The sequence below is a fragment of the Oncorhynchus tshawytscha genome, linkage group LG12 (genome assembly GCF_018296145.1).
Source record: "Oncorhynchus tshawytscha isolate Ot180627B linkage group LG12, Otsh_v2.0, whole genome shotgun sequence".
Taxonomy (NCBI): Eukaryota; Metazoa; Chordata; class Actinopteri; order Salmoniformes; family Salmonidae; genus Oncorhynchus; species Oncorhynchus tshawytscha.
The window spans coordinates 45,840,607-45,865,083 of NC_056440.1; the positions used below are offsets into that span (position 1 = coordinate 45,840,607).

Sequence of the window (24,477 nt, forward strand, 5' to 3'; positions counted from 1 at the left end):
TTTTTGTGAAGAATCAATAACAAGTGGGACACAATCATGAAGTGAAACGACATTTATTGGATATTTCAAACTTTTTTAACAAATCAAAAACTGAAAAATTGGGCGTGCAAAATTATTCAGCCCCTTAAGTTAATACTTTGTAGCGCCACCTTTTGCTGCGATTACAGCTGTAAGTCGCTTGGGGTATGTCTCTATCAGTTTTGCACATCGAGAGACTGAAATTTTTTCCCATTCCTCCTTGCAAAACAGCTTGAGCTCAGTGAGGTTGGATGGAGAGCATTTGTGAACAGCAGTTTTCAGTTCTTTCCACAGATTCTCGATTGGATTCAGGTCTGGACTTTGACTTGGCCATTCTAACACCTGGATATGTTTATTTTTGAACCATTCCATTGTAGATTTTGCTTTATGTTTTGGATCATTGTCTTGTTGGAAGACAAATCTCTGTGCCAGTCTCAGGTCTTTTGCAGACTCCATCAGGTTTTCTTCCAGAATGGTCCTGTATTTGGCTCCATCCATCTTCCCATCAATTTTAACCATCTTCCCTGTCCCTGCTGAAGAAAAGCAGGCCCAAACCACGATGCTGCCACCACCATGTTTGACAGTGGGGATGGTGTGTTCAGGGTGATGAGCTGTGTTGCTTTTACGCCAAACATAACGTTTTGCATTGTTGCCAAAAAGTTCAATTTTGGTTTCATCTGACCAGAGCACCTTCTTCCACATGTTTGGTGTGTCTCCCAGGTGGCTTGTGGCAAACTTTAAATGACACGTTTTATAGATATCTTTAAGAAATGGCTTTCTTCTTGCCACTCTTCCATAAAGGCCAGAGTTGTGCAATATACGACTGATTGTTGTCCTATGGACAGAGTCTCCCACCTCAGCTGTAGATCTCTGCAGTTCATCCAGAGTGATCATGGGCCTCTTGGCTGCATCTCTGATCAGTCTTCTCCTTGTATGAGCTGAAAGTTTAGATGGACGGCCAGGTCTTGGTAGGGACGTCCAGGTCTTGGTCGCAAAGTTCAAGGGGGCCGAATACTTTCGCAAGGCACTGTATATGTTACATTTGTGGTGGATTTCACTCGTCTGACTGTCCTTTGCCATTACAGACCTGCGGATCCCACTCATGTGGAAAGACACAGAGTACTTCAAGAACAAAGGAGGTGAGGAATCGTTGTGGTAGCACTGGTGTGAATCAAATCCTGTTATATTACCCATCGCTCTGAGTTTGTGACGTGAGTTGACTGAGGTGAAGCGAAGTGAATCAAATTGAATTTGGGTAAAGTGGTGTGAAATCAGGTGCACATAACTATTTCAACCTGGGCCCATACCCACAAAGCCTCTCAGAGTATAAGAGTTAGGCCTGGGACGATACCAGTATCGCAATATTTTTAAAATAAAAACACGAAGCAGACCAAACTCTTTGGTCCTGTAAAACCTGCTCTGTGTAAAAATATTGTTTGCTATAGCTTGGAAAATAAATACATGTGACTCTGGATGACAACATAATGGTGTTTGTTTCCAACATTAGGGCTGTTTTTCCTCAAGAAGTTAAAGCAGCTTCCTGTTTTGTTTCCTTGCCACGATACAAACAAGTATCGCGGTATTGGTATCGTCCCGCCCCTGATAGGAGTGCTGATCTAGGATCCGTTTCGCCTTTTACATCATAATGAATAACATTATATCGAACTGATCCTAGACCAGAGAACTCTAAAGAAAAAGAACTGAAGTAATGAATATGTAACAGTTCTGCTCTTTTAAAAGGACTTGTAGATCTGAAGAACTATACAGCTATTGAAACAATGCAGCTCATTGACAAGCAGACATTCCTACAGTGAGTCATTTGGGATGATGACCACTGGCATAGAAACCTGCTGCACAGACAGCCCTTTTTCTGTTGTCTTTGGCTGTGCTACTGCAGCTGTGGTATGGTTTATGTTGACTGCTACTAGAGTTGCAGATTTGGGGGAATATTCAGAGGTGGAAACTTTCCGTGGGAATTAACAGGAATATATGGGAATTAACGGGTATATATACATATACAAATTTATATTAATACCATTTAAATGTAGATGGTGTTTGCATTGGATATATTTACCATATCATATGGAGACAGAAACATATACCCTTTACCTTATCATAAGTAGACACAATTGCAAATTATGAAAACCTTCCAATAGAAAAACAACGATTTATTTACGAATTGAACTTTAATTAAATGAGTTGACTCTTCACATGGGATGATTTCACTGAACAACAAAAGAAAAGGAATATTGAATGATCCCCAATGATCCATCGCATCTCCCAAAAACATTTTCAACATACATCTGTAAAATGATAGTCTAGAAACACAATCTCTGGTTGTCGTCCTCTCAGGCTTCCATGTCTTCTCCCTGGACCTCCTCAATGTCCACCTCTTGAACATCAGACTCTGAGGCCTCATCTTCACTGTCACTTTCCAACCTAGTTGAGGATGGCTCGTTGTCAGCCTCAAATTTGTCTGGATGGACCCCAATTTTTCAACCCGTATTGGTCAGTCTGTTGCGTGCTTTGGTGTGTGTGTTCCCAAACACGGACCAGTTGTGCTCTGAGGCAACTGATGTTGGTGTGATTTGGATGATGATGATGATGATGGAGGCAACAGGAGAAAGAGCCTCAGATCCACAAAGTCCCTTCCACCAGATGGCTGATGAGATATGTTGGCAAGTTTGCCATATTGCATCTCCATCCCAAAGCCCTTGCTTGGAAGTGTACTTTGCCAGACTGCCAAGAACCTTTCCCTCATCCAGGCCAAGGTGGCGAGACCACGGTAGTGATGACACCATTGGCCTTGTTGATCTCTGCACCAGACAGGATGCTCTTGACAGCATACTTGGGGTCCAACATGTCAGCTGCGGTGTGTATGGGCTTCAGGCAGAAGTCTTCATGCTTTTTGATATATTTCAGAACTGCAGTTTCCTCTGCTTGGAGCAACAGTGAAGTGGGCAGGGCAGTACGGATTTCTTCTCTTACATCTGCAAGCAGAGTCTGAACATCAGACAGGATGGCATTGTCTCCTTCAATCCGTGCAATGGCTACTGCTATAGGTTTCAGGCTGCTTACCACTCTCTCTCCCAAAATGCATCATTCAGGAGGATCCTCTTGATGTGGCTGTCCATATCGGCAGACTGTGATATGGCCATTTCCTGGGGAGAGTCCTTTCCCTCCAGGAGACTGTCAAACATGATGACATCACCACACCAATGGATGTTGCTAGTCAGCTTCAATGTGGTGCTCTTATTCTTCTCACTTTGCTTAGTAAGGTAGATTGCTGCTATAACTTGATGACCCTTCACATACCTAACCATTTCCTTGGCTCTCTTGTAGAGTGTATCCATTGTTTTCAGTGCCATGATGTCATTGAGAAGCAGATTCAATGCATAAGCAGCACAGCCAATGGATGTGATGTGAGGGTAGGACTCCTCCACTTTAGACCAGGCATCCTTCATGTTCGCAGCATTGTCTGTCACCAGTGCAAATACCTTCTGTGGTCCAAGGTCATTGATGACTGCCTTCAGCTCATCTGCAATGTAGAGACCGGTGTGTCTGTTGTCCCTTGTGTGTATGCTCTTGTAAAATACTGGTTGAGGGGTGGAGATGACGTAGTTAATTATTCCTTGCCTACAAACATTCGACCAACCATCAGAGATGATTGCAATACAGTCTGATTTCTTTATGATTTTTTTGACCTTCACTTGAACTCTGCATCCAGCAAATTAGTAGATAAAGCATGTCTGGTTGGAGGGGTGTATGTTGGGCGAAGAACATTCAGAAATCTCTTCCAATACACATTGCCTGTGAGCATCAGAGGTGAACCAATTGCATACACAGCTCGAGCAAGACATTCATCAGCATTTCTCTGACTACGTTCCTCCATTGAGTTAAAAAAAACTTCTGATTCCAAGAGGACCGTGAGCTGTTGCTATCGATAAGGTGTCTGATTCATAATTTTCACCTCGAATAGAAGGAGAGGGACTTTAGTCAGAGGTTTCTTGTTGTGAGTGTTGAGGGAACTTTGTGCACTTTGGCCAAAGGATTCTGCATTTTTCACATGATTTGGCACAGTATTTGCAAATGTACACAGCTTTCCTCCTACATTAACTGCAGTGAAATGTCTCCACACATCAGATAGTGCCCGTGGCATTTTCCTGTAAAGATTAGAAAAAAACAATTTCATGTACAGATAAATAGTTAAGCAGTTAGATTAAATATCTCCTTTGTAAGATAAATGTTTTAACATGAAACATGTATGGAAACAGGTGAATTAACACTCCTCACTTAGCAGACTCCAGCAAGCTAAAATCCACAGTAAGACATTATTTAAACATACTTTGCTGTAGGCTACTATTTACTAGTTAACAAAAAATCATGGATGTCGTATAAAATTATATTCACCCCACCCAGTATTGTAATCAAAACTTAACAGAAAGCATATACTGTAGTTCTTGGCTCAGTGTAGTAGTGTGGGCTCAATAGCATCTCATTAGTGTGCAAGATCTTGAGAATCAGCTGTTTTTATTTAACCTTTTATTTAACTAGGCAAGTTAGTTAAGAACACATTCTTATTTACAATGACGGCCCTACCAAAAGGCCTCCTGCGGGGACGGGGGCTGAGATTAAAAATAAGATATTTGTGCACTTTGGCCAAAGGATTCTGCATCTTTGTTGCATTCATATAAATGTAGGACAAAACAAACATCATCATGACACGAGAGAGAGAACACTACATAAAGAGAGACCTAAGTTAACAACACAGCATGGTAGCCGCAACACATGACAACACAGCATGGTAGCAGCACAACATGACAACAGCATGGTAGCAACAGAACATGGTAGCAGCACAAAACATGGTACAAACATTATTGGGCACAGACAACAGCACAGAGGGAAAGAAGGTAGAAACAACAATACATCATGCAAAGCAGCCGCAGCTGTCTGTGTGTCCATGATTGAGTCTTTGAACATGTGATGGGAAGAGTGCATTACACATGTGATGGAAGAATGCACTGTGCATGCAGAGGGTTGCAATTCCATTGAATTGGGGATAGTTTAACCAAAATATGCCACAAGACCTAGAATTGCCTTATGTGTATCCCTCAAAAGTTTCACTATTATAAGCTTGCTTTATTGATGAATTTAAGCTAAATTCCCAGGCTTAACTTCCCATATGGAAAATTTCCGACACTTTGCAACCCTAACTGCTACCTGTAAGGGTCTCGGGTCACCACCTAATGGTAAAAAAAAACTAACACAGAAATCCTTAGTATGGTCTGCCCCTCCCCAACAACTGGAATGAATTAATCTGCATGACCTAGTAGACCTATGCGCATATAAATTAACTCCAGGAGGGACAGGTAGTAGGAGAGTCTAGGTGAAGTTTAATGAGGCAATTTGTCAAGGTCATTAAGTGCAGTGGGAAGATAACTGAGCCCAAGAGGGCATGGACACAAACTCGCACACATACTCACGCTCAGGCACACGCACTACACTCATGCACACGCTCACACACATACTCTCTCTCTCACTTTTCCTCAGAGCTGCATCGGTGTGCAGTGTTCTGTCTGCTTCAGGTGGGAGGGGAGATCCACGACACAGACATGGTGATGGTGGACCGGACACTCACCGACATCTGCTTTGACAACACCATCGTCTTGTACGTCTCCCCTTTCTCTTTGGCTTGTGTTGTCTTGCGCTGCGTTTACACAGGCTGCCCGATTCTGAACTTTTGCTCAATTATTGGCAAAAGAGATAATCTGATCGGTCGAAAGATCAATTCGTGGGACAGGATCCGAATTTGGTTCTCTGTGTAAACGCAGCCTGATTGTCTTATCTTTCCCATGCTAAGTGTTTGGTGTTTATGTGCATGCTTAAGGTCATGCTTGTATTGAGAGCGATTTGATTTATAAACGTATCAGTACCTGATTCTGTATATAAAGTGCATTCAGAAAGTATTCAGACCCCTTGACTTATACCATATTTTTTGGTTACATTAAAGCTTAATTCAGAAATGTATTCAATCGGGTTTTTTTCCCCCTCATCAATCTACACACAATACCCCATAATGTCAAAACAAAAACAGGAAATTTCACATTTACATAAGTACACCTGTATTTGGGGAGCTTCTCCCATTCTCTGCAGATCCTCTCAAGCGCTGTCAGGGCTCTGGCTGGGCAACTCAAGGATATCCAGAGACTTGTCCCGAAGCCACTCCTGCGGTGTCTTGGCTGTGGACTTAGGGTCATTGTCCTGTTGGAAGGGGAACCTTTGCCCCAGTCTGAGGTCCAAGTTTTCATAAAGGATCTCTCTCTACTTTGCTCCGTTCATCTGTCCCTCCATCCTTGCTAGTCTCCCGGTGCCTGCCACTGAAAAACATCCCCACAGCATACTGCCACCACCAATGCTTCACCGTAGGGATGGTGCCAGGTTTCCTCCAGATGTGGCGCTTGGCATTCAGGCCAAAGAGTTCAATCTCGGTTACATCAGACCACAGAACCAGCGGGCTGTCATGGTTGTCCTTCTGGAAGGTTCTTCCATCTCCACAGGGGAACTCTGGATCTCAGAGTGACCATCGGGTTCTTGGTCATCTCTCTGACCAAGGCCATTCTCCCCCGATTGCTCAGTTTGGCCGGGAAGCCAGCTCTAGGTAGAGTCTTGGTGGTTCCAAACTTCTTCCATTTAAGAATGATGGTGGCCACCGTGTCTATGGGACCTTCAATGCTGCAGAAATGTTTTGGTACCCTTCCCCAGATCTCTGCCTCGACACAATCCTGTCTCAGAACTCTATGGACAATTTCTTTGACCTCATGGCTTGGTTTTTGCTCTGACATGCACTGTCAACTGTGGGACCTTATATAGACAGGTGTGTGCTTTTCCAAATCATGTCCATTTATCACAGGTGGACTCCAAGTTGTAGAAACATATCAAGGATGATTTAATGGAAACAGGATGCACCTGATCTCAATTTTGAGTCTCATAGCATAGGGTCTGAATACATTTAATACATTTGCAAAAATTCAAAACTTTTTTTTTTTCTTTTTTTTGTCACTATCGGGTATTGTGTGGAGATTGAAGAAGAAAAACATTAATTGAATCAATTTTAGAATAAGGCTCTAACATAACAATATGTGAAAAGTCAAGGGGTCTGAAGGCACTGTAAAAAAAAATGTGTTTGCTGTGTGTGCATGTGTACGTTCTTTTTCCTTTACACTGTTACACATGCTTTGAATATCTATGTGTGTGTCTTTGGCTGTGTGTAGCAGCGAGGCCAGCCCGGGCTTTGAGCTGCGAGTGGAGCTATACAGCTGCTGTTCGGAGGAGGACTACTCGGCAGGGAGTGCGCCCAGGAAACTAGCCAGCAAACTGAGCAGCTCTCTGGGCCGCTCGGCAGGAAAAAAGCTCCGTGTTGCCATGGACCCTGGAGCCTGCAGCCCCACCAGCAATGCAGGGGCAGCCACACTGCTGCTACCTGGACCTGCAGTGGCGTAAGTGGGTTTAGTTGTATCACATCATGCTGACACACTACTATAGCTAGATATTCACACGCACACACAGACACACTGATACGCATGTCCATGCATACATTGTTGCGTTTACACAGGCAGTCCAATTCTGCTCTTTTGCCCAATTAGAACAGTTAGTGGAAACAAAATAAGAATTGTCCTGCCTGTGTAAACACAGCCAAAAACAACCACACAAAGACACTGGCAGACACACAGAGACACATGTGCATTTACTCCCACAGTCACACAGCTCACCAGCGTCTCTGTTCTGTCCACAGGGGACCTAAGTACCACCTCCTGGCCCACACATCCCTGTCACTGTCACATGTCCAGGACAGCTTCCGCACTCACGACCTCAGCATCTCAGGCAACGGTAGGTCACAGTCGAGAGTGGTTTTATCCATGTACAGTACTAATTTTCTTTCTTTCCCTCAGTGTCAGTCTCTCTCTCTCTGTGTCTCTCCCTCCCTCCCGGTCTCCCAGCAGGTATCTAGCTGACAGACAGCCAGTCAGAGTCAAGGTCGTAGTAATAAAGCTCTCTAGCAGGGTCAGTGCTGTGTAAAACTCTCATGATGAGGGCTACAGGGGACTAGACACCCTGACATGTGTTGCTGTTTCATTCATTGCCCCTTACGGCTCTAATAAAGTTTGATGGGCACTTCACTGTTGTTCACAGTTCTCCCTGCAGTGGTGAGACTTTTATTCCCTGCTATTACTGTTGGTGTGTGTGTGTGTGTGTGTGTGTGTGTGTGTGTGTGTGTGTGTGTTATATGTTCATTGTATTTATTTTCTCAACCCTCATTTCATCCCTTTCTTTCTCCCTCTCCCCCTCTCTTTCTCTCCCTTCAGAAGAGTGTTCGTACTGGGTGCCTCTCTACGGCAGTGTGTGTTGTCGCCTGGCGGCCCAGCCTCACTGTATGACCCAGCAGATGATGAGTGGCTGCTTGAAGGTCAAGGTGAGTGTCTGTGCACGTGCGTTTGTGTGTTTGGCAGGAAAGCAAGACATAGGGCATGCGTAGGGCTCTAAAGTGCGACAACATATTTTGTTGTGCGACCCCCATTAAATCCAATCTACTGTATATGTGTTTTAGAAAATAATTGTTATAATGATAAGGTTTTGCTTTTCCCCAGTGCAGATACATTAGCGTCATGCTTGCACCATTACTATAAAAAAAACAGCTTGTTTCTAGTCCAAACTTAGCACAACTCAGGATATGACCCAGATGTTGACACGGTTGGCGGATAGTACAGTTCTCAGATGATTTATTAGAAACAAAGGGCAGGTTGTGATCAGGTCAGAGTCAGGCAGGTACAGGACGGCAGCCAGGCTCGGGGTCAGGGCAGGCAGAGGTTCGTAATCAGGTCAGAGTCAGGCAGGTACAGGAGACAAAGGGCTGTGAGACAGGTCTAATCCTAGACACATGAAAAGTGGGATGTATACGGAGGGTACGGGGCAAAGGATCTTGGAGATGGGGAAAGGGCCGATTAAAACGGGGGGACAGTTTGCGGGACTCTACCCGGAGGGGCAGATCCCGAGTGGACAGCCATACCCTCTGCCCGAGACGATGCCGGGGTCCGGTGGTGGTCCGCCTGACGTTGATACCTGGAGGTGAAAAGCCGACCGGGCTCTCTCTCCAGGTACGGCGGACGAACATCTGGGCATAGTGTATGCTGAGCAAAGGACGGTGTTGTGGGCGTACTCTACCACACGAGCTGCTGGCTCCAGGTGGTGGGGTTGGCAGAGAGCAGGCAGCAAAGAGTCGTCTCCAGGTCCTAATTGGCTCGCTCCGACTGGCCTTTAGACTGGGGGTGGAACCTGGAGGACAGGCTGGCCGACGACTCAATGAGCGTGCAGAAAACCTTCCAGAACTGGGATGAGAACTGAGGACCACGGTCGGGGACCATGTCCACCGGAAGTCCATGGATCTGGAAGACGTGCTGCACCATGAGCAGGTGGCGTCTCCTTGGCTGAGGGTAGCTTGGGGAGAGGGATGAAGTGGGTGGCTTTGGGAAACTGGTCCACCACGGTAAGGATAACCATGTTGCCATCAGACGGGGGTAGACCAGTGAGGAAGTCCAGGGATATATGTGATCAGAACAGGAAGTGGTTGGAGGCCAGCCGGAGCTTGCCGAGGAGTCTTATTCTGGGCACACAGTGCAGGCGGCAACGAATGTGGAGAGGTTAGGAACCTATGTGGGCCACCAAAAACGTTGTCATACAAAGGCCAGGGTCCGACGGGAGCCAGGATGGCAGGCCAGTCAAGAGGAATGACCAGATTCCAGAACCAAGGAACAGTAGAGTCTGGGACAAACATCCAGTTAGCCGAGGAGGATGGTCTCGGGGTCTGATGGTATAGCAGTGGGGCAATAGAGGCGTAACAGAGCACCAGGATTCACATTCTTGGACTCCGGGCGGTATCAGATGGTAAAGTTAAATCGGGCGAATGGCAGGGCTCATCAAGCTTGCCTGGAGTTGAGGCGCTTGGCCTTGCGGAGATATTCCAGGTTCTTGTGATCTGTCCATACTATGAATGAGTGTTCCGTCCCCTCTAACCAGTGCCTCCACTCCTCTAACACCATCTTCACCGCCAGAAGTTCCCGGTTACCCATTTCGTAATTCCTTTCCGTGAAGATGAGACGATGGGAGAGGAAAGGAAGGATGCAGCTTTCGGTCTTGGGCCGAACGCTGGGACAGGACAGCCCTCACTCCGTTTTCCGAGGCGTCGACCTCCCCCACGAACTGCCGAGACGGATTAGGATGGATTAGGATGGGGCCGGTAGTGAATTGGTGTTTGAGGTCCAAGAACGCCTGGTCTGCACCTGGAAACCATGTAAACGGGACCTTTGGATAGGTGAGGGCTGCAAGGGGGGAAGCCCGGGTGCTGTAGAAATTGGCGAACCCCAGAAAGCGTTGCAGCTGCACTCTGGTGGTGGGTTGCGGCCAATCCACCACCGCTCTCACCTTTTCAGGATCCAGAAGGATGTTGCCTGCAGTTATGATGAACCCCAGGAAGGAGATTCAAATATTTCCGCTTTGACGTACACCTGGTTCTCCAGAAGACGCTGGAGGACATGTTCTTAAGTCGAGTGGGAAAGCACAAGGATCAAGGTAGACGAATATGAACCAGTTCAACATGTCCCGGAGAACTTTGTTTACCAGGGCCTGAAACACAGCAAGAGTCAGTCCGAACGTCATCGTCAGGTATTAGTAATGCCCGCTAGCCATGGTAAAGGGGGTCTTCCACTCATCCCTTCCCGGATCCTTACCAGATGGTAGGCATTCCAGAGGTCCAACTTGGAGAAGATGGTAGCCCCCTGGAGAGGCTCGAAAGACGAGGCGATGAGTGGAAGCGGGTAACGGTTTTTAACCATGATGACATTCAGGCCCCGGTAGTCTATACATGGACGCAGGGTTTTGTTCTTCTTCTCCACAAAGAAGAGCCCTGTGCCTGCAGGGGAGGCAGATGGACGGATACCCCCTGCAGCCAGGGAGTCCTCAATATACGTCTCCATCACCTTAGTGAGGACGATGGCGCAGTCATAGGGCCGATGCGGAGGAAGTGCAGTGACACGGGCCTTGCTGAAAACCTCCCGGAGGTCCTGGTACTCCGCGGGAATGGCGGAGAGGTCTGGGGCTTTTCCCAAGCCCGCAGGAAGAGGTCCCGGAGCAGGCAATGCCCATGGCAAAATGGGTTCCAACCCAGGATAGAACCAGTAGCCCAGTCGATCAGGGGATTGTGCCTCTGGAGCCAGGAAAACCCCAAAACCATGGGTGCATGATGGGATTTGATGGGCAGGAACTGCATAAACTCACTGTGATTACCCGACACTCTCAGGTTGGTGTGGGTGACTCTGCCAATAGAGCCCCCATCCAACTCTCTGACTTCCATGGGAATGGAGAGGGGTTGTGTGGGGATTCCCAGCTCCAACACCAGGGTAGCGTCCATAAAGCTCTCATCGGCCCCAGCGTCTATGAGCACCCGGAGAGATTTGGACCGGTCACCCCACAACAGGGTAGCTCGGAGAGGAGTACGAGCAATGGAAGATGGGAAACTCCCCATACGTCTCACCAGCGTACTTGTACAAGTACCTCCTTGATGAGCCTTGTTCTTAAATGGGCAGGTAGATTTAAAAAAATTCTTACTCCACAATACAGACAGTTCTGGATGTTAAGTCCACGTAAGCACTCAGCAGGAAACAATCTAGCCCTGCCCAGTTGCATGGGCCCCGGAGGAGACAACTCAACAGTCCTCTGTGTCATCCGAGAGACTTTGGCTGCCATCGGATCCACTTGGAAATGTTGGCTTTGTGGATTTCCAGGATTCCTCGGAGGCGAGGTAGAAATCGAGGACGAGCATCGGCGACAGGGAACAGACTCCGTCTCCCTCCTACATTCCCGTAGCCGCCCATCGATCCGGATGGTCAAGGCTATGAGTGAGTCGAGGTCCAGGGGGCAGCTCCCGGGCTACGAGCTCGTCTTTATTCACCTCCAACAACCTATGAAGGAATTTGTCGAACCGGGCTTCTGGGTTCCAGGCACTCTGTCACCAACATGCGAAAATCCAACACATAGTCACACTACGGGAATCCTGACATAGTTTTAGCAGCTTACGAGCCGTCTCCCACCCAGACAACGGAGAATCAAACACTTTCTGTACGTCCTCCACAATCTGAGGCAAACAATGGATTGTTGCTCCCCCACCGCCGTAGCCCAGGCAAGAGCCCTCCCGGACATCAGCGTTATAACATACGCTATTCTCGAGCGATCAGAGGGAAATGAAGAGGGCTGTAGCTCAAAGATTAGAGAACAGTGAGAGAAAAGGCCGGCAGGATCTGGGATCTCAAGGGAAGCACTCCGGAGGAGGTAAGCAGAGTTCTTGGGAAGCCGGGGTAGATTGGGGAGAAACACCGCTGGTAGCGGGGCAATTGACAGTGTGGGGGGTTCCTGTAGTGGCGGGCTGCCTCACAGACAATCCGCGGAATTGCTCCAGCAATGTGTTGAAGGCACGGTCCTGGCATTCCACCAAGGTGTGGACTCCTTCCATACGATTTTGAAGTAACTCCTCGCATCTTCCAATGGTGGTTACCTGGGAAGAGACGGCATTGTGGAGCTGGTCCGAGTCTGCTAGGTCAGTCATGGCCAATTCGTACTATCACAACTCAGGATATGACCCAGAGGCGGATAGTACAGTTCTCAGATGATTTATTAGAAACAAAGGGCAGGTCGAGGGCAGGCAGAAATTTGTGATCAGGTCAGAGTCAGGCAGGTACAGGACGGCAGGCAGGCTCGGGGTCAGGGCAAATTGGTCAGAACCGGGAAAAACTAGGAAACAGAACGGCGGGAAAGAACGCTGGTAACACCTGACCAGATGGACTGGCAACAGACCAACAGAACACAGGTATGAATACATAGGGGATAATGGGAAGATGGGCGACAAGCACAAAGACAGGTGAAACAGATCAGGATGTGACAAAACTGTTCAAAGATCTGACCCATATTACCATATTAGCAACAGTTTTTTTCCTCCGTCGAGGATTGGGGGCCCGTATTTTACATTCTAAAACTATTTGGGAGCCTTTAACCTTTTTTGTTTTACACCTTTTTTAGTCACTTGTTTCCTCAGCTAGCTAGCTAGTCACAAATGACTTTTTGATTTAAATGATTTTTTTTTTAAATAGCTTTTTGTAATAAACGTCTCTGTCTCTCTCTGTCTCTCACAGCAGTTGGGAGGTGACCCTCCGAGTTGGACAAATGTCTACGGCGTCCTTAAAGGGACAAACCTTTTCTGTTACCACCGGCAAGAGGATATGGAGGCTAACGTCGAGCCAGCATTTACCATCGCCATCAACAAAGTCAGTCTATTTAAAAAAGTACTTTACCAGATACACACACACACACTCAAAAAAGCATGCTAGCTACGGATATAGGGATTATCTGATCTTTTAATGCCACCTCTATTATTATTTGTGACGTCTTTTTAACCTCTATGGGATCGGTGTCCTCCCGCGGGATAGTTGAGCTAATGTGATTAGCATGACGTTGTAAGTAACAAGAAAATTTCCCAGGACACAGACATTTCTTATATGGGCAGAAACTTTAATTCTTGTTAATCTAACTGTACTGTCCAATTTACAGCAACTATTACAGTGAAAAAATACCATGCTATTGTTTGAGGAGAGTGCAACAACTTTTATCACGGCAACTGGTTTGATACATTCACCTCTGAAGGTAAATAATGTACTTACATTCAGTAATCTTGCTCTGATTTTTAATCCTGAGGATCCCAGAGATAATGTTGCATAGTTTTGTTTGATAAATCAATTTTTATATTAAAATGTGGGAACTGGGTTCTACAGTTTGAACCCCTGCTGTATCCTGGTCCTGAGCTACAGGCAGTTACAGTTGAAATCGGAAGTTTACATACTTAGGTTGGAGTCATTAAAACTTGTTTTTCAACCACTCCACACATTTCTTGATAACAAACTATAGTTTTGGCAAGTCGGTTAGGGCATCTACTTTGTGCATGACACAAGTCATTTTTCCAACAATTGTTTACAGACAGATTATTTCACTTATAATTCACTGTATCACATTTCCAGTGGATCAGAAGTTTACATACACTAAGTTGACTGTGCATTTAGCTTGGAGAATTCCAGAAAATGATGTCATGGCTCTAGAAGCTTCTGATGGGCTAATTGACATAATTTAAGTCAATTGGAGGTGTACCTGTGGATGTATTTCAAGGCCTACCTTCAAACTCAGTGCCTCTTTGCTTTACATCATGGGAAAGTCAAAAGAAATCAGCCAAGACCTCAGAAAAAAATTGTAGACCTCCACAAGTCTGGTTCATCCTTGGGGGCAATTTCCAAATGCCACTTTGTCATTATGGGGTGTTGTGTGTAGATTGAAGGGGGGGGGGGGGTTATTTGATCCATTTTAGAATAAGGCTGTAACATAACAAAATGTGGAAAAAGTCAACGCATCTGTAAACTTTCCAAATGCACATTAAATGCTCCGTACATAATTGTCTTTCTTGAGATACAGGCATTTGGAATGTTGTGCAAAAATATATATCAAATGAATTTGATTAATTAGAATGTATCGCCAAGCCCTAATACAACCAGACGGTCTCTCATAAGAGAGAGTCCAGTTGTCCCCAATGTTTCAAGGACAGAACTTATTCCTCTTTCCACCCTGTCTATTGTTGATCCCTGCTGGCCTTACTCTTTCTGCTGTGGCTCATTGAGTCGTGGTGACCCTTAACCCACAGTACAAAGCCCTGTTTTAGCTTCAGGCAGAGATCATTAAATCAGCGGGATCATCATGTATTAGTCAGCAGCTCTGACTGCTTTGCTCTCAGGATCAATGTGAACCCAGAGTGAGGCTGAACAGGGCGCTGCTACCATCTACTGGTGGTGATGAGGAAACACATTGCAGTACAGTCATTTTAGTGCGTCCCTATAATATTGCCTTTCTCCTGAAGTGTACCCTCGTTCACTACTTCCCAAAGCATTGGTGGAGGTATTGGCTGTAGGGTATTTCCACCTCTTATACCAGTCATTTCCTTTCAAATCATTGAAGGGTAGTGAACAAGTGCACACTGGGAGGACTGAGAGATAACGTAGCTGATAACTGGGACAGATTAATGCTTGAGGCCGAGTCTACTGGACTTGACTGTCAGTGACCGCTCTTTGTGTCAGTAAGTGCATTCTGCGTTGACAGACGTTAAAAGCACGATTTCATGCTTAAATACTTATTTTTGGGTGGGTATTGAAACATTTGGTTAATTCAACATCAGTAGCTTATCATGTGTCTGTGTCTGTGTGTTAGGAGACAAGAATACGTGCGTCAGAGAAAGACCCCCACAGTAAGGCCCAGAGCATCTGCATCAGTAACCAGTACGGGGGAGAGGAGGTGACACACACACTCTCGGCAGACAGTCGCGAAGAGACACACCGCTGGATGGAGGCCTTCTGGCAACAGTTCTGTGACATGAGTAATTAAAAATAATAATAATGACTTATTATTAACAATATTTTTTATTTAATAATATAAACTAATAATACATCTGTATTTTTTTACATCAGTAAGTAGGTTCTGATCACATGATTAGGGCCCTAGGTTCTTCATTGGTGAGGTCAGGAGGTAAGAAAAAACTCCCGACCCTCCTGGCCTTAGACATGATACACACTTTACACTCTAGGTCCTCATATGCTCTTGTTCATGTGCTCATTGGATCCTGATGTGTTAGTGGTTTTCTCAGCTCTTGATTGGATGTTTGAAGGTGATTGACGGCTTCCTTCTTCCCTGCAGGCCAATGGAAGCAGTGCTGTGACGACTTGATGAAGATTGAGCTGCCATCACCCCGGAAACCAGCCCTTGTCACGTCGAAACAGGGTTCTCTTTACCACGAAATTGGTAAGACAGCAACCCAAATGGATTCAGAAACGGTTTACTATATTGTCCAAAATACATTTATATGATTCAGCAAGACGTTTTGGAAACTTGAGGGTCTCTTTCTGCTTTTTTTCATTTGTTTTAAATCTAGAACATACAGTAGGGTAACATTATAGTTTGTTTAGATTTGTGTAAACAATAGGTTAATAGGTTTATAAACACAAATAAATCCATGAACAATATATCCAGAGGAGGACGGTCCCCTTTCCGTAACTGCATGTGTGTGTTTCTGACTAGTTCTTCTAACAGTGGCGTGGTCCACCATACGCATGAGCTCTCCATCCAACTACTCTGAGCTACCTGCTACCTCACTAGCACACCAACCAACCTCTGTACTTGACTATGGATGGAAGTGTTCCTTTCTCTGACATGCTGCTGACTCACTTTCTTTCTCTCTTCCTTTCTCCCTCTCCTTGTGTCTCTCAATTTTTGTCCCATCTCCCCTCCATGCCACTCACCCTTGTTCCTGTGATCAAATTACACCCCCTCCCCTTTTTTCCCCCCACTAATATCATTATTTATCCTTCATTATTAATTGTACACTCGAATGCTAATCTTCATATATTCCAAATGAATGTACTTTTACCTTGTCGCGCACATCATTTCATTCCCCAAACGATAATATCGCCATTATATTTTACTGCCTGTCAATGTACATTATACCTGCCCACCACCCCATGGGTTGCCCCCCTCCCCCTGGATCCTAGCACCCCTCACCACCCCCTCTTGCGAGGGTCTCTTGCTGCAGGATAACGCCGTGTCTGCTGAGATTCGTGCTCTGCTGTCCTCCTATTACAACGACAGGTGAAGTACCAGTGGGGTCCATTTCCCCCGTACTGGGCTCTCCTACCTACTGAGGAGTGTTAAAGCTGACATCCCTCCTCAACTACCACCACCAAGTCTAGGCCTACCCTTCTCTAAACTTTCTCAACTTTATTAGCATAGTCTGTCCTTCCACAGTGGAGTAATGACTTTCCTCTGCTCCTTCTAGTTATTGACACCTCTGATGACATCAGCACGGTGACGGACATCCTGACGCGGCGGATGCAGGAGCTGGAGCTGAGGAGCCAGCTGGGGACCTCTCCTCCCTGGATGTCCCTGTTCGAGGAGTCTCCTGGTGGCCCCCGCACCCCTCGGCTGGCCCGCCACAGCCCCCGCTCCCCCCACCGCCTCCCCCACAGCCCACTGAGCTCCCTGCGCTGCCCCTGGCCAGGCCTGCTCTCCTCAGATGCCAGCCTGACCTCTGACAGCGACAGCCCCTGCAGCACCAGCCCCTGCTCCCGCCACCGAGGCTGGGCCGAGCCCCTCTCCCTCTCCTCCCCCCGCTTCCGCCCCCGCACCCTCTCCCTGGATGCCAAGCTTAGCACTCTCAGGGGCAGGGGGTATGGGGGGGTGTTACAGTGCTCCTGTCAGCCCCCTTCTTCCTCCTCCCTTGCCCCCATCCCGGCGCAATGCGTCCCCCAGGCCACCTTGTCCTGCTCCAGCTCCACCTCCAGTAACAGCTCCAGCGAGGGAAGCCACAGCCCCTCCTCATTGGACGGTACCCCTTTCTCACGCCCCTCCTCAGCCCGCCGGAGCCTCAGGAACTTGAGAGCCAAACTGGACCCCCGGAATTGGCTCCAGAGCCAGGTATAACCCACCTCAGACCCCCACTCATCTAAACCGTCTCCAATAGGCAGCCCACCTGGAATAGGCAACCCACCTCAGACCCTCACTTTAAACCACAGCCAGGGATAAGCCACCTCAGACCCCCACATCATCCAAAGTCCTGGTAAGACCTGGCGGGAAAGAAGCCAGTCCCTCAGTTGAAAGAGCCCTGGTATTAACTGGAATTACTTTAGACTAAGGACAGGAGACATTCTGCGCCAGTATCAATGGTCCACAGAACATGGGAGTCTTCTGCTTCCCTTTCGAATGGTAATGCTGGTTAGGAAATTGAAGAGTTTTTTTGTTGATGATATAAACGCAATATCTCTAGGCTCTGCGCATCTGAAATCTCCAACTGGAAAGGGCAGCATCTGTCAGTCAAAGACGAGGGTTTCCTCGTCAGTCATCCAAGCCATACACCCCTCAATATGAACATGATTTCATAGCATCTTGTTAGTTCAGCTGCGGTATTTACTTACTATATGTGCTGCATTTGCGTTTGCAGTGTTTGGGCAGGGCAGTGAGCGTGTGGCCAAGTGAACTGTCAGTGTATGGGAATGTTTAGTGTCTATGTGGTCATGGGGTTGTTGTTACCTGTACCAAAAAGGCTCACTGTGATCTATCCAAATGACTAGACCCATCACTTGTATTATCAATTAATGCCTAGAAGGAACAAGTATATTTATGTACCGATTTGCTTATTGCATGTTTGCTCAAAGACGCAAAGAATGTGTTGCCGGAGATCTTAACTGCTCAGACGGTGAATGAATTGAAAGCTCAACTTAATGCAACAGTTCTCCCAATAATTTACTGTACTACTTGTTCCTACTGTGATAACATCAGGGTCACATTGAGCTTCTGCAAGGTTCCTAGAACCTCCCATGCATTCATTAACACATTGTAGGCCTACTATATAAGAACCAATATTTAAGATTTATGTTAATCACTTATGGAGTAAATTATAATGAATTGAAGTAAGCCAAAGGTAACGTACTACATAATCACGAGAACTATTAACTTGTTACACTGCCTTGTTGCAGTATTGCGTGCAAATGTAACTGACTTTGAAATCTGGGCCGGCCCCTACAAAATCCCCTAGAGTTAAGTTGAAGGCCTAGATGGTTTTTGGAATGGAGAGGCATACGCTTTGGGTGTCCTTGTTAATCTTTAATACGCCCCTACTAGCAGGCAAGGATTTCCTCACAAACGATACTCTGTTGATGAAACCAATACTCTGCATGGAGAACAGTGTTGCTAGGGGGTTTAAATCCCATGCTACAGCTCGTCTCAGTTCAAGGGTATTTTAATGTCATCCAATTCAGTTAGGTTGGCAAATGTTATGTATTTGAGAATGTAGAAACTGGGAGTGCACATACATGGGTGAAGAGTTTAGATATCCCACCTTTGACCTTGTGGATTTATAGCATAGTTTGTGGTACAGTCGTAACCTTATGGCCTGAAAACCGGTCCCATAATTTTCACACACACACACACAGTACCAGTCCAAAGTTTGGACATGCCTACTCATTCTAGGGTTTTTATTTATTTGTACTATTTTCTACATTGTCGAATAATAGTGAAGAGAGCAAAACTATGAAATAACACATGGAATCATGTAGTAACCAAATCAAAATATATTTTAGATTCTGCAAAGTAAGCCACCCTTTGCCTTGATGACAACTTGGCACACTCTTGGCATTCTCTCAACCAGCTTCACCTGGAATGCTTTTCCAACAGTCTTGAAGGAGTTCCCACATATGCTGAGCACTTGTTGGCTGCTTTTCCTTCACTCTGCGGTCCAACTAATCCCAAACCATCTCAATTGGGTTGAGGTCAGGCGATTGTGGAGGCCAGGTCATCTGATGCAGCACTCATCACTCTCCTTCTTGGTCAAATAGCCCTTACACAGCCTGGAGGTTTGTTGGGTCATTGTCCTGTTGAAAAACAAATGGTAGTCCCACTAAGTGCAAACCAGATGTGATGGTGTATCGCTGCAGAATGCTGTGGTAGCCATCCTGGTTAGGTATGCCTTGAATTCTAAATAAATCACTGATTTTGTCACCAGCAAAGCACCATCACACCATGACACCACCTCCATGCTTCATGGTTGGAACCATACATGAAGAGATCATCCGTTCACCTACTCTGCTTTTCACAAAGACACTGCGGTTGAAACAAAAAATGTACAATTTGGACTCATCAGACCAAAGGACAGATTTCCACCGATCTAATGTCCCTTGCTCGTGTTTCTTGGCCCAAGCAAGTCTCTTCTTATTATTGGTGTCCTTTAGTAGTGGTTTCTTTGCAGCAATTAGACCACGAAGGGCTGATTCACGCTGTCTCCTCTGAACAGTTGATGTTGAGATGTGTCAGGTACTTGAACTCTGACGTATTCATTTGGGCTGCAATCTGAGGTGCAGTGAACTCGAATAAACTTATCCTCTGCAGCAGAGGTAATTCTGGGTCTTCCATTCCTGTGGCGGTCCTCAAGAGAAACAGTTTCATCACAGCACTTGATGGTTTTTGCAACTGCACTTAAATGTTCCTCATTGACTGCCTTCATGTCTTAAAGTAATGATGGACTGTTGTTTCTCTTTGCTTATTTGAGCTGTTCTTGCCATTATATGGACATGGTCTTTTACCAAATAGGGCTATCTTCTGTATACGTTGGCTCAAACGTATTAAGGAAAGAAATTCCACAAATTAACTTAACAAGGCACACCTGTTAATTTAAATGCATTCCAGGTGACTACCTCATGAAGCTAGTTGAGCGAATGCAAAGCTGTTATCAAGGAAAAGGTTGGCTACTTTGAAGAATATAAAATATATTTTGATTTGTTTAACACTTTTTTTTTGGCTACTACATGATTTCATAGTTTTGATGTCTTCACTATAATTCTACAATGTATAAAATAAAGAAAAACCTTGGAATAAGTAGGTGCGTCCAAACTTGACTGGTACTGTATATACACAACATTGCAATCGATTATGCAAGTAGGCAATACAGGAATTACTGATCTATAGCAAATATTGTGTTGAGCTTTTTCTTAAGATAGTGCAGTCTTTTACCTACTTAGAAATGCCAACCAGGTGATTGTAGTAGTTGTTAAATTATGATAAGGTGGGCAGGGGTAAGTGTGGTTGCCCCCCCCTGGTCTATGCATTTAAGCCTATCAATCCCTCCATGTCTCTTTGTTTATGATGGACTGTAGGCTATGATATGTTACTGTGTTCCAAGGGCTCACGGCTGGCTCACTCAGTTTCTCATTAAAACAACTGTAAATGCTTCAAAGTGGCATTTGTTACTGTAAAGTTTTTTTTGTAAGTTAACAAAACTCCTTTCTCCTTTTTGTTAAAATATATTTTACATGATTGATTTTGTTATAAATACAGCTCTATTGATATTACTTTAACAGTCGATTTCAGATCTATAACTGCATCTGGTAGATAACATTAAATGTTAACCATGCAAGTGTCCCGTGTTTAAAAATGTAACATAACGATAATAAATGATTTGTCAATTTAGAACAGCCATTGTTTTCTTGTCATGTCCGTCTCATGTTAGTGGAAAAGAGAGTATCATTTGATATGTAGAAAAGAAAAGCTATTAGCTAACTAGAGCAGGGCTGTTCAATTCCGTTCCTGGATGACTGAAACACTTCTGGTTTTTGTTTCTACCTGGTAGTTAATTGCACTCACCTGGTGTCCCAGGTCTGTATCAGTCCCTGATTTTATAATGAGAGCCATACAGGTCCAACATTGAACAGCCCTGCTCTAGAGCAAACAAGCTTTTTGTCAATGTTGAACAGAAAGGCCCGCACACTGAATATGCTCCCAATTACCACTTTTAGTGACAACGTTTCGATCCACAAGAATCTTTGTCAGGTCAAATGGACTATGTGCTCACATACTCAAATAGATACACATTTCACCCCATATGACCATTCAACACATGGGCCCGTTTCTGACCTGAGTTAAGCACGTGTAAATGGAACCTTATTCAATTTTCTGTGCACTTCTCTCTCCGTATTCTGACCTGAACTCAACACTTAAGCATGAGAATAGCATGCTATTCACCTATTAGTTCAAGGTGGAGACGAATAAATGAAGGTGTGGCCGGGGTGTGTCTACAGAGACGCTGTATTCTGACTGACATCATTCCTTTACGTTATAGTAAACCATGAGTAAGTTCTAGTGAATCTACCAGTTCCAAGTGGAAAAAGCATCTACTTTCCCCCCCCCCTGATAGATAACATCAATCTCCATGCACTGTAATTTACAACTTCATAAGAGCTAAGTAAATGAGTAATCTGTTTGGTTATTAAGGGAATTGTGAAAATATATATATTTACCTCCTAATGTCTGGAGACAAATGTGAAACCAGTCATATGGAAGCATACCAACATGTGAAGTTTATAAAATGCTGTGCTAATTATGCAGAATTGAAATTGTATGGCCTTTTAACTTGCAGGGATGGGCACTACATTATCGTTCCATTTAATTACCTTGTTTCCTTTACCTTACCTCAAATCACTTGTGCATAATCAGAACTGGAAATAAAAGATGCTGTGATGTAGGCAAAGGATTAATAACAAATCGGACAGCCTTTTTTTTTTATTCCTTTATTTAACTAGGCAAGTCAGTTAATTAAGAACAAATTCTTATTTACAATGATGGCCTAACCCGTTAAACTCTTGTCAGTTCACCCAAAATGTATGCAGACATAGTGCATGCCAACGCAGTGTTCTGTTTCATATTTTAGGGACTGAATTAATATTTTATCCATTTAAAGTTGAAAACTGCTGTAGCGTATTTCAGCTATCCAGACAATGTACTGCAAGAGCCATTGGTGACCCAGTTATCCTTGTCATTCTCTGCACACAGGATCCAAGCCTGCGTGCCAATTCTCCACCCGTCTCCCAAACTGTGCACTTCCAGTCATGAATTTAAAATCATTGGATTAGTGAAATCATTCGCTAGAGGGATTTTCCACCATTGTTAAATCTATGACGTGGAGTGGAGTGTGGAAGGGCACAGAATTGGTATTTGCAGCCAAACTATCACATGAATCTTTCAATGGGAATTTGTGCTGTTGAAAATGTCCTTTTCCTCAGTGTTGAAAGTAAAAGAAAAAGCAACACAGTAACTGGAATGTCTCATTTCAGGAATGTGCTAATACTTGTGATGGCTTTATGCAGTGTTACAAAATATATAGTCTCGTCCACCAGCCGCCTTTCTCTCTCTGTTAGCCTGGGGACGAGGTTACAAAGATATAGACTGTCATGCTCTGTGTGTGTGAATGTCTCTGTCTCTCTCTTTCTGTCTGTGTTGAGGTCAGTAGATGGTGTGCTGCCTGTCACCTTATTTCCCCTATGGCAGTGTTACTCATCTCTGATCCAAGAGCCTCCTTAAGGTTGCATATTTGACTCGACAACTAACCATCTAGCTCTTCATTAGTTATTCCAGCTGGGCAAATACAAAAATATGCAACTGTGAGTACTGGGGTAGAGAAACACCGCCATAAGAGATGCTGCCTAACGTGAAAGCACATTCCAACAATCACACAACTTGTCATATTCTTAATATTATATTAAAATATATATATACACTGCTCAAAAAAATAAAGGGAACACTTAAACAACACAATGTAACTCCAAGTCAATCACACTTCTGTGAAATCAAACTGTCCACATAGGAAGCAACACTGATTGACAATACATTTCACATGCTGTTGTGCAAATGGAATAGACAACAGGTGGAAATTATAGGCAATTAGCAAGACACCCCCAATAAAGGAATGGTTCTGCAGGTGGTGACCATAGACCAATTCTCAGTTCCTATGCTTCCTGGCTGATGTTTTGGTCAATTTTGAATGCTGGCGGTGCTTTCACTCTAGTGGTAGCATGAGACTGAGTCTACAACCCACACAAGTGGCCCAGGTAATGCAGCTCATCCAGGATGGCACATCAATGCGAGCTGTGGCAAGAAGGTTTGCTGTGTCTGTCAGCGTAGTGTCCAGAGCATGGAGGCGCTACCAGGAGACAGGCCAGTACATCACGAGACGTGGAGGAGGCCGTAGGAGGGCAACAACCCAGCAGCAGGACCGCTACCTCCGCCTTTGTGCAAGGAGGAGAAGGAGGAGCACTGCCAGAGCCCTGCAAAATGACCTCCATCAGGCCACAAATGTGCATGTGTCTGCTCAAACGGTCAGAAACAGACTCCATGAGGGTGGTATGAGGGCCCGACATCCACAGGTGGGGGTTGTGCTTACTACAGCCCAACACCGTGCAGGACGTTTGGCATTTGCCAGAGAACACCAAGATTGGCAAATTCGCCACTGGCGCCCTGTGCTCTTCACAGATGAAAGCAGGTTCACACTGAGCACATGTGACAGAGTCTGGAGACGCCGTGGAGAACGTTCTGCTGCCTGCAACATCCTCCAGCATGACCGGTTTGGTGGTGGGTCAGTCATGGTCTGGGGTGGCATTTCTTTGGGGGGCCACACAGCCCTCCATGTGCCTGCCAGAGGTAGCCTGACTGCCATTAGGTACCGAGATGAGATCCTCAGACCCCTTGTGAGACCATATGCTGGTGCGGTTGGCCCTGGGTTCCTCCTAATGCAAGACAATGCTAGACCTCATGTGGCTGGAGTGTGTCAGCAGTTCCTGCAAGAGGAAGGCATTGATGCTATGGACTGGCCCGCCCGTTCCCCAGACCTGAATCCAATTGAGCACATCTGGGACATCATGTCTCGCTCCATCCACCAACGCCACGTTGCACCACAGACTGTCCAGGAGTTGGCGGATGCTGTAGTCCAGGTCTGGCAGGAGATCCCTCATG

The 24,477-nt window shown here is 45.5% G+C and overlaps 1 protein-coding gene across 5 annotated transcripts in view; it reads left to right on the forward strand.

Moving 5' to 3' along the window:
• The window catches only part of LOC112263397 (rhotekin), a 139,738-nt gene extending 120,520 nt beyond the window's left edge, over positions 1 to 19,218 (forward strand). For 3 of the 5 annotated variants that reach the window (XM_042330694.1, XM_042330696.1, XM_042330697.1), the window contains exons 4-12: positions 1,104 to 1,157; positions 5,569 to 5,686; positions 7,290 to 7,514; positions 7,811 to 7,905; positions 8,382 to 8,488; positions 13,254 to 13,385; positions 15,364 to 15,529; positions 15,847 to 15,951; positions 16,982 to 19,217. In XM_042330694.1, coding sequence (XP_042186628.1) covers positions 1,104 to 1,157; positions 5,569 to 5,686; positions 7,290 to 7,514; positions 7,811 to 7,905; positions 8,382 to 8,488; positions 13,254 to 13,385; positions 15,364 to 15,529; positions 15,847 to 15,951; positions 16,982 to 17,625 — 1,646 coding nt within the window. In that variant the 3' untranslated portion in view covers positions 17,626 to 19,217. Of the gene's footprint in view, positions 1 to 1,103; positions 1,158 to 5,568; positions 5,687 to 7,289; positions 7,515 to 7,810; positions 7,906 to 8,381; positions 8,489 to 13,253; positions 13,386 to 15,363; positions 15,530 to 15,846; positions 15,952 to 16,981 lie in introns of all 5 variants that reach the window. The other 2 variants (XM_042330695.1, XM_042330698.1) reach the window with 1 other exon arrangement.
• The last annotated feature ends 5,259 nt before the right edge of the window (positions 19,219 to 24,477 follow it).